General features: G+C 40.1%; 1 protein-coding gene across 1 annotated transcript; it reads right to left on the minus strand.

The window, feature by feature from the left end:
• Positions 1-529: 529 nt before the first annotated feature.
• Positions 530-9,835, minus strand: ftsj3 (FtsJ RNA 2'-O-methyltransferase 3). The gene is made up of 21 exons (XM_086048228.1): positions 9,420-9,835; positions 9,187-9,292; positions 8,869-8,915; positions 8,708-8,787; positions 7,767-7,866; positions 7,206-7,400; positions 7,004-7,119; positions 6,366-6,470; positions 6,149-6,249; positions 5,954-6,040; positions 5,740-5,883; positions 5,537-5,672; positions 4,755-4,945; positions 4,491-4,611; positions 4,309-4,390; positions 3,516-3,654; positions 2,253-2,347; positions 2,044-2,146; positions 1,298-1,481; positions 1,116-1,210; positions 530-1,035 (listed from the first exon to the last, which is right to left on the minus strand). Exons 1-21 carry the CDS (start codon positions 9,484-9,486, stop codon positions 786-788), a joined length of 2,544 nt encoding a protein of 847 aa, XP_085904354.1. The 5' UTR covers positions 9,487-9,835; the 3' UTR covers positions 530-785.
• Between the last annotated feature and the right edge of the window lie 443 nt (positions 9,836-10,278).

Here is a 10,278-nt window from a genome sequence, read left to right on the forward strand (position 1 = left end):
TTTTAGGATCAGCGGGAACCTTGTTTTCACACTTTGTTATTGATATTGTGTTTCCAGTAACTGACATTTAAATCTTTTATTCTATTATGCACCAGATATTATTTGTAAAGCTTTCACTGGTAGCCATCTTATGTGTCCAACGTGCTCGATTTGCATTTCGGGTCTTACTGAACTCATTCCATTGAGTCCCTTGTTTTAAAAACTCCCAGCGCATACCACTCATGTTTCAACAGCTATTAGTGTTAGTACCCCTACGTCCTGGAGTTCCCAACAATAATCTATTAAATTGTCTTACCTTTTTATTTGTTTTTCATGTTTTTGTTAGTTTGTTTGCTTGTCATCACTGTAAACGAGGGCAACCTCTGTGGCCCACAAGTTACAGTAAACTAAAGGTCACTGAATCAAATGGAGTTCATTGTGAACTGAGGAACCTCTGACGCTTATTTAGCCGTTTGGAACCTTGAAACTGTCACAGTTCCACGTTACCGTATATGGCATCAAATGTTACACAAACATCAGAACTCAAAAATCATATCAGAACCAATTTAATGCAATCTTATTTACAAAAATGAATGGCTACACTTCTCAATGACAGACCTCTCCAACTTTCTGCAATTTGACAGTTCGGACAAACCGCTCTGTTCTTAGAAAGACAAACAATCATTTTTACTACTCCTACTACAAGAGCACTCACAAGTCCTCCAAAGGAAAATGGCTGCATTTGATTAAGGCTCTTTTCATCAATTTGAAGACAAACTGTTCATGGACCCGTTTCTGATTCATGTTCATTTTTGCCCTCTACCAGTCTTCGCTCCTTTTTTGCCACCTTTTGCCTGTCTTCCTTTTCCTTTGCTACCCTTTGCTTTCTGTTCTTTCCTTTGTATCCCACGCACGTCTTTCTTCATGCGACCGTCCACCACTCTGAAGACGCCTTTGACACCAGCAGGCCGCCTCACTTTCCTGCCGGCTCCCTTTTTGGCAACGACATACGTCACTTCTCGCTTCTCTTTTCCCACACCGGCTTTCTTGTAGATACTGAGAGAATTAATAACAATGACAAGACCATTAGTCAAGTGGGCATTGTTTCATTTTTCTCTTGTGGTGAGAAGCCAAACCTCTTTAGTTGAGCCATTTTCTCCCTCTCAGAAATGTCCACTGTGTTCACAACTGCCTCTGCCTTCTTCTTAGCCTGCTCCATCTTTTTCAGCATCTAGTGAGAAACCAACAATTTTTTTTTCTTCACAAACTAGAACCAACACAATCTGTAGTTGAGTCAAAGAACCAATTCAATGATTACCCTCCTCTTCTTCCTGGCCTTGGCTTCAGCAACTCTCTTAATTGGCCGGGCATTGATCTCCTTCCACTTCTGTTTATACTCCTCCACCATCTCCTTGGTCACCGGCACCGGCTTCTTCCTATGTTTGATCTCGTCGTTCATGAACCACTCAGGTACTTCCCAAGACTCGTCAGACGATGCAAACCTGCAAAAGCATAAACTTGTACTGTTTTTTTTTTTCCACCCCCTCCTTTCATCTACAGCCTACATTTCCCAGTCGTTTGGCTCCTGGCGAGATCCTTTTCGTTTGGGTTGCTGACAGAGTAAAAGTTTAGATTTTTATTTTATTTTTTTAACGTTCATGTCGGTTGTGTTCTTTATTATTAGTTGCACTTTGCGACTTTAGTTCAAAAGGCAGAGGGCATTTATTTACTGGCTAGATTGCATTTACTTACTGTAAATTCATCAAGTACCAGGAACCACACACTATGTAATAATAAAAATCAGAGTATTTTAAATTCACAAAGTATGAGTATTACAGATAAATTCATAATTCAACAAGAATAACTCTCTACATTCTAACGACTAAATTGGTGCCTCGGCTTGTGAGTTTTTCATGATATTCTTGCTTGAATTGAAAGTAAAAATCTGAAATACTACAGAGAAGAGATTGCCACTCCTCGCATATATTATCCTGTGTGAAAAATGACCAATATTACAACAAAAGCTGGCCTCACTGGTCATTTACATATAGTGTCCACACGCACCTGTGGAAGGAGTTGTCCACCAGGTCTCTGGCTTTCTTCTTAGATGTGGCAATCTGGCAGCCAAGGGCGAGGCCTTCAGCATCCAGGATGCGGGCTTTCTTACCTGGACGGGCAGAGCACAATAACACATGAATACTTCCAACAGGAAACTGACTAATCAGAATCTGACCGTTTTCACACGTTGTTTTGTAATGCCAAAATTTACTCACTGGTGCTTTCCACTGGAACGACCTGGAAGTTATCGTCGTCATCACACGGACCTGTCCCAGTGCCACCATTGGCCTGCTTCAACTTGGTAATGAATCTAGAAGAAGCAGCCAACTCGTTACTGATTTGTTTAATAATGCTTTACTCATTTCTCTTCTGTGTGAGTTTGCTCATTGTGTTAAATTGTTTGACTGGTCTCTTTGTATTCCATAAATGATTGAAAAGGGCATCGGTGACTGTGGCTCTCCTTTCCCTCATGTCAGGGCATTACAGTAAATAAGTATACTGTGAAAAACCACAAAACAGTCATTCTAAAAGATGGCCAGCCCCACAATGACTCTTGGGGCGGTTTGAAGATGCTTCATTAGTGGAAGTTTTTCCTCTCCTCTTCTTGCGAACTACATTTGGGGAAAATATCCTATACCATAATCCTGACTAGAACAAGCACATTGTATGTGCAGTTTAAGATAAAAAGCCAATTGCCTGAAAGGGTGCAGAAACATTGCAAAAGATAGACTTGAGAAGCATGCAGAATTATTTGCATGCTGAATCAGACTTTTTGGGAGGAAGATTGGATCTTTTTATTTACTGGTAGCTTCCTTTTCAGACTTCCTTGTTGGTATTCTTGGATGGGGGGAGCATTTGTGTCTCTACAAGTGACAGCCCATTTGTCAACTAGGTTGGATTGTTTGGGGCGGGGGGGGGGGGGGGGGGGGGGTGCTTATGTTTAACTCAAAATTCATGTTTAAAAGTGGAAGTCTACCCAAACATATTTTTTTCTAAGAATATGTTCCCAGCAGGCCCACTTGTTGAAACACGGCATTCTGATTAATTTTGTGTTTGTGGAATATAAATTAAGCAGCAAAACGCACTCGTTTTTAGCAATATTTATCAGAATGCCCTGTTTCAACTAGTGGGCTTGCATAGAACATATTCTTGAAAGAAATGTTTGCGTTGACTTCCCATTTAAGTTCTTCAATGAAGGAACTGAGTGTTTATTAAAATATTTCAAACTTGATAAAATTCTACATACCAGTACATGTGAATATGTTAAAGTGCCATGCTTTATAATATTTGGCATGGATGTCTTCTTATGAAAAAAATGAACTGTATATATATTATGCTTGAAAATAGTCAGTTTCAAAAATTCCTTAGCTTTACTGCCCATGGAAATTCACCAGAAACGTTACGACAATTTCTAGAAAACATTCCACCCCTTTACAAACCTAGCACCACATAGATAAAATAAAAATGAATTGAATTACTCTTCATCATCACTGTCATCTGAGTCGCTGTCTCCGTCTTCCACGGCTTCCTTTGAAGGCCCCGCCTCTTCCTTTTCAGTTGGAGCAGCCTTTTCATAGTTCTCTTCTTCCTCAGCTTTCCTCTTTTTACCTTTTCCTACTACAAAGATAAATAAAACAGTAAAAAAATGCATTCCAATACCGAATTATAGCCAAATATCAGGTCAGATTTAAGCATTATTGAGCACTTTTGATTAATTTTCAAAGCTTTTCACATGATTCGAAAATGTTACATTGTTTCTTTTTCAGTTCATGAACATAAACATGTTATGACCAAGGTTTTAAGACCTCTAACAGCAGATTTAAGAATTGCATAATATTTTTTAAAAAAGGACTTTAATTTGGGAAAATCTACTTTCAGACTTAAAAGTGACTCGCTGTCACCAGCGTTACAAAAAATAAGCTTAAAAATCTACATGGACTGCGCACATCTATTTCAGCTATTATGAAGTCGTTTTTTTTTGTGGGGGGGTTGCATTATATCCATATCCACAAGGACAAAAAGTTTTTTTTAATTGCAGCTGGACAAGAACTTAATACCTTAATTAGTTATTCATAATAAAAAAAAAAAAATAATTGTTAGAAAAGCTCCCATGTCTGGATATAGAAAATGCTAGTTACAAGTTAAAGCGCTTTATCCAGAGTAAAACACTTTCTAAACATTAAAAACGCTTAGTTACACAAACATCAGGCATTTCCCAGAATTTCAACCGCACTTTTATGTTTCTTTCTTAAAATTAGCAGCAGCGTTTACCTGGTTGCTGGTTTTGGAGCCACTGTGTCTGTCTGAGCTCACTCTCAGCATCTCGTTCCAGCTCAATCTCAGAAAAAATGTCCTACAAAATCAAACAATTCACAGAAAAAATAGCTCATTGACAGGTGGGAAAGAAAGAGTCATTTAATGGATTGCGTTGTGGGAGAAATGCATGGAGAAACCTTGCTGAACCACAAATTGGTTTCACGCTCTTTCTTCTCATCTTTTCCTTCAAGTTCCACCAGTAAGCCACCCTCCTCTTCATCGTCGTTGTCCTCCACCTCTTCCTCAGTGAATGTCACTCTGAAGACAGGAAGACTACGTATTAGTGTAGATCGGATTTTCGTCTTCATTTCTACACGCATCATAATGTACCACTGGCAGTCTGGCACAGTTTGGACAACTCAGAGCTGAAACGTTCCATTTTGCTCATATCACTTGCTCACTTCTTGCTTTTCTTCTCCAGCTCCTTTTGTCTGTGTTCCACCTCCTCCAGCTCTTCGTCATCCAAGTCAGAGGCCAGGGACATGTTATCTGCTTGATCCTCCTCGTCATCATCAGACAGATGGAGGTCATCCTCCCCCTCCGCTAGGGAATCTGCCGCCTGCATGTCCCCCTTGAAAATATCCGCCAGAACCTGACAGGTGGAAGAAGAATGATCAGAATGCACTTCAAATGAATCACCCATAAACTCTTGTTTGTGTACACTGACCAGCTGCAACATTACTACTACTTACTACAGTATAATGATACCCACAGAGGGAGGCATTTTATTAAATTTTGCTGGTCAGTCATTCGACATCGGCGTTGGTACCCATCAGTCCGTTCGTCAGTCCGTCAAAAATCTGCTGGTCTGTGAGTCAGTCAGTTTTTTTTTTTTTTTTTAAAGATTAAAAAGTTAGCGATTTACATGTGGTTGGTTAAGTGTTCACTTCTTGTATGAGTTCCTTGCAAGTGTTTTCATTTGTGTTCTTTACTGTCCCTTTCAATAAACCGCACAAAAGTGCAGTGGCAACTGAGGTCCCACAGCCGCCCACCCCCCACCTCGCCCGAGCGACGGCGTCTCTGAAATCCACTCGGAATCAAAAATAAAACAACCAAGTAACAGCTCATAAATAAAAAAAAAAAACTAAAAAACTCGTAAGCTGGGGCACCTCTTAAGTTAAGGTATCTCTGTATTGTGCAAGTGGTCATTATGGTGTGTGTGTGTGTATATTACGGCCCTCACCGTTTTCTTCTTGATAGTGTTGAGGGAGAACAAGCAGACGTCGTTGTTGTCGGCTATGGAGACACCTGGCAGATCCATCTTGAGCTCCACCCTCTCCCTCTGCTTTCTGCGCTCTTTCAGCAGCTTCCTCTTCTTCCTGACAGCAAATAGCGGGGCTTCACTTTAAATCTTAGGACGAGAGCATTTAACCTGGAGTGTCGTACCTCTTGAGATCAGCCACCTCTTCTGCTTTCAGCTCGGCCAGTTTGCTTTCCATTTCTTCTTCTTCATCGCCCTCCGCCTCTTCCTCTTTCTTCTTCTTCTTTGGCTCGGCATCTGAATCATCCCCCTCTTCCTCAGAACTTAGCCTAAAGAGGGAAGAGAGGATTGTCAGTTAACACCTGGGCAGAGACGCCGCATTATCCCGGCAGCGTGTACCTGATTTCCTCGTCCAGCTTCTTAGCCTCCTCCTTCAATATTTTGGCCATGTACCTCCTCAGCTTGGTCCTCCAGTTCAGCAGCATGCTGTGTTTGAACAATAGAAAGAGCAAGCATCACATGTAAAATGTCAATACCTTGTGAGTAGTAGCCTGTAAGGTTGTAAAGAAGGGCCCCAGCGGACAAAGGTTTTACCGGAGTTCTTTGCGGCCCAAAACTTTAATGTCGCGACAACACTCCTTTATCTCATCAGTGGTGGAGCTGTGACACTCCAGCTTTGGATTGTCAAAGGTGATCTACAATAAACAACAGGGTGAAATACGATAATTCTGTGAGGAATGCTTAACGTTGATTTGCAGTCCTTGAAAAAAGATCAATGTGTAAATCGATATTGTATAGCCTGATTCCTCACCTCACTGGCTTTGCCCAAAAAGTCCACAGGGTTTTCAGCTTTGACGAAGGTCGTAACAGTGTAACTGTGGAAAAGTGTCAGGTCGCCATCGGTGTATCCCTCCGCCTGAGGCACAAGAAGGTCATCTGGGTCAGTGGAGGCAAATCAAAGCACCCCCCCAAAAAAATCAGCGCAACGACGTCTCAACTGCTTTATTGCTTAAATGTCTTGCTAATAAAAGTGTATCTATGGTGAATATACTTCCAATGCAAAGCAAATCAGAGGAGGACAAGTGTCCTGCTTGTGTTCAAGAGATTCCAGTGTGATATAACCTGAGCCCGTGTCCACATGGAAACAAAGCAAATCTATTATTATTTTGTTGGTTACTTTTAAGACGTTCAGTGCAAACAGAATCGTTTCAAGAAATGTGGGCCTACACAAAAAAGCTAAAACGCTGTAGTATACTGTATAAACCAGGCTGATTTTTTCACTCTGAGTCTTGTTGTAAAAAATGTTTGGATTCAAGCCCCCAGAAAACAGCGTTTCCCTAATGACAAAACGTACTGTAGAAACGATGCGTATACACTTAAAACTAATTCTGTGTAGACCTGCACCAATTCTTGTTGCACCGACTCGACCCACACATACTGTAACTCTACCTTTGGCTTCTTATCTGGAACCAGTTCTTTCACAGTTTTGGCCTGCACCTCCACCTCTTTAAACGCATATTTGGGGTCGAAGAATTTTGCATCAATTTTGTCTGGAGCAAGGAAACCTGTTTATAAGTGAATAGAATAATTAGTTTAGATACAAATGCAGACATGATTGTATGATTGTGCTGCATCCAAATTTGCTACTGACCCTGGCAAATAACAAAGATCTCAGCGGACTCGTTCCTAGACGCTTGAGGCTTGGTGGCTTGAACCTTCTTGAAGAACTGCTGGAAGATCCAGAGCAGTGGCTGGTAGTCTTTCGAGCGGAACACCTTGGTGACAAAAGTGCCCCCTTTTGCTAAGAACTCAGTGGCCAGCTTCAAGGCCATGAGGGTCAGGTGGGCTGGTAGCAAAAACAAACAAAACAAATAATACTAGTTTCAAGCACCTGCTGCCTAACTGTAAGTAGGAGCCTACAGTAAGCCAACCAGTTATGGCTTGAGGGCAATAAATATTAAGATGCATCCACCCATCTAAACTGTTTTACTCTATGCAACAGGCCCAAGGAACCCACACAAAAAAAATGTCAATTATTTTATAAATTTGATAGTTCTCAAAAAAGTAATGCAATAACAACTTTCCAAGGTAATTACATTCATGAAGGAGTTCAGTTACCAATTAATTTAGGTTTTGGGAAAGTAACTGGTAACTATAAGTGATAACCTTTATCCAGTAATTTGCCCAACAATGCTGATTTAGTGTCACATACCCTGGGAGAAAGCATCATGCTGCCAGTTGGCTCCTACATTTGGAGCGCCATCGTTTAGCACAACGTCAACCTTCCAGGTCTGCAGCTCCTTTCTGAGGGCCTGCATGTGTAACAAGAAAAGATTAAATCATCCGAATGCAGGAAAAAGAAGTTGTTTTCCTCTCAGCCCAGTTTACCAATTAATTTGAGTTTATTGCTGAAGATTTTTTTGAGCGATTTTTTTTGTGGTTTCTGTAGTTAAAACCTGACAAGGATTGCTTGTACTAAAAAAAAATGTCTGTAAATGGAGAGGAGTTAGATAACAAAAGCACAGTCAACTTTGCGACTTTTCCAACCCCTGTGGTGACTGTTTTCTTTTTAAAGTGACTTTGGAGTTTAATTCTTGAGAAGACAACATTATCAGAATATTTTTTATGTTGTGATCCATTCGACAAAAAAGGAACCTAGTGCAAGTCAGTTATGTAGCCAGTCTCACTGATTCCCAAAGACTTAGTATCTATTTTGCACATTGCAAAAGCAATGATTTATCCATATTTTACTTTTTGTTGAGGCATGCAAAGCCAGAAATAAATTGTAGGGACTCCTTTGACTCACCTGAACAACTTTAAATGAGAAAATGTTACTCTTTAAAACCGCAGATATGGACCACCAGACCCATGTCATTGTATTATGTAAAATTAGTTAACATGTACAGATGTTGTTCAATGTTAATTTATTGGTGCTCTATTTATTACACATCGTTCAATTATTTTTCCGGAAATGTTTTAATACAAAATAACACTAAGGGCAAATTATAGCTAAAAAAGAAAAATATCAGGAGATATGAAGCAAATTTCAAAATCGATACAATTGAATGTGAGTATCTTCCACATTTTTTTTTTTTTTACAATCAAAGTAGGTGAATTGATTAATAATCAGACATCCATCCAAGCAGGACTTACCTGTCTGCATTTCTCGGTGGTGATGTCTTCTTGAAGGGTCACTACATTGGGGATAGGCTTGATGGGCACCAAATCAACACCTGCAAGGCGCATATGTACACTTAAAAAACATTAAAATAAAACCATTCTTATTGACTGGGTCAGAGTAAAAGCGCACTCACCAATAACAAGGCTTGAAACGGGCATAAATTTGGACGCCACTTGCAACCTGTGAAGATATGCGCCATTCGGGCAAAACCAGTCATCATCACGCTGTCTTTTCTTTTTCTTTTTTTTTTTAATTGACATTGTTTTGAAATTGTTCTTACACACATTGCCTTCTCCCTCATTTACTTGAGTATTTTTTGTTCTTTCAACTTTTATATTATTTTACAAGTGGAGGGAGACTTGCAAAGTAAAACATTCATTGCTTGACATCTTAATCGTGAATAACATTTAAGAAAGAATGACTTGAGTGCATATGTGGGCAGGTGACTAACCATCCTCCAGGAGCAGCGCACAGGTCCACCAAAGCTCTAGCTTTCTGTAGAAACTGATATTTACGGTTAAGTTGGATGAGTTTGAATGATGAACGAGAGCGATAACCTGAAAAAGACACAATTAGGAATTAGGTAACATGTTACATGCTGAAGTCTTGGTCGCCGACGAGCATGGCTGCAATGCTATTGCTAAACTTAAAAATATATATACTTCCGTAAGATTCTTTCGTTACCTGTTTCTTTGGCTAAGTGGTAGAATTTATCTTTTCTGGTCTTTCCAACTTTGAGCTTCTTCCCCATAGTTGCGTTGGTAGTGGCTTTACGCTTGAATTTAACACAACTATACCACACTTCCAAGGAGTAAAAAAAAAAATCACTAGCATATGATGAAAACAACACGTGTGAGACTTGGTGCGCATACAATCTACGTCATGTGTTTCGTCTTCTTCGTATGCTGCTGATTATCCGGAGTGAGGCCGAATAGCGTCACTCGCTGGCTGCTACACTTCAGTACAAAACGCTCCAACTTGCATTTTCTTCCCTTTACTGAAATAAGCAGAGGTGTCATGTCATGTCATCTTCCAAACCGCTTATCCTATATAGGGTCGCTGGGAGTTGCTGGAGCCTATCCCAGCCGTCAATGGGCGAAGGCAGACTACACCCCGAGCTGGTCGCCAGCCAGTCGCAGGGCACATAAGCAGAGGTGGCAATTGGCAAAAGTACTCATATCTTGTACTTCAGTAGAAGTACAGATGATTGTGTAAAAAAACGCGGATAAAAATAGCAGTGCATATTCAAATGCTTTACTTCTGTAAAATTTAAAAAAAGAACAATTTAAAATATGTACGTGAGTCCAAAAATAAAAAACTGGATTATTTCTATTGTATTCGAAATTTTATAACTTGACACAAGGGGGGGAGCTCTGCACACAAAATAGTTTCTAGACGAAAAGCAAAGTATTATTGGTTCAGGCTTTTACGTCATCCCAAAAAAATCCATATCTTTGCTTGCATTGTGAAGAGCAAACAACATCAAACAATTCTGTTAAATAAGGCCTTGGATGGGGAGGGAGTATCTTGCTTGATGGAATTT

The sequence above is a fragment of the Filicampus tigris genome, chromosome 12, assembly GCF_054856515.1.
Source record: "Filicampus tigris isolate MCC_2025a chromosome 12, RoL_Ftig_1.0, whole genome shotgun sequence".
Taxonomy (NCBI): Eukaryota; Metazoa; Chordata; class Actinopteri; order Syngnathiformes; family Syngnathidae; genus Filicampus; species Filicampus tigris.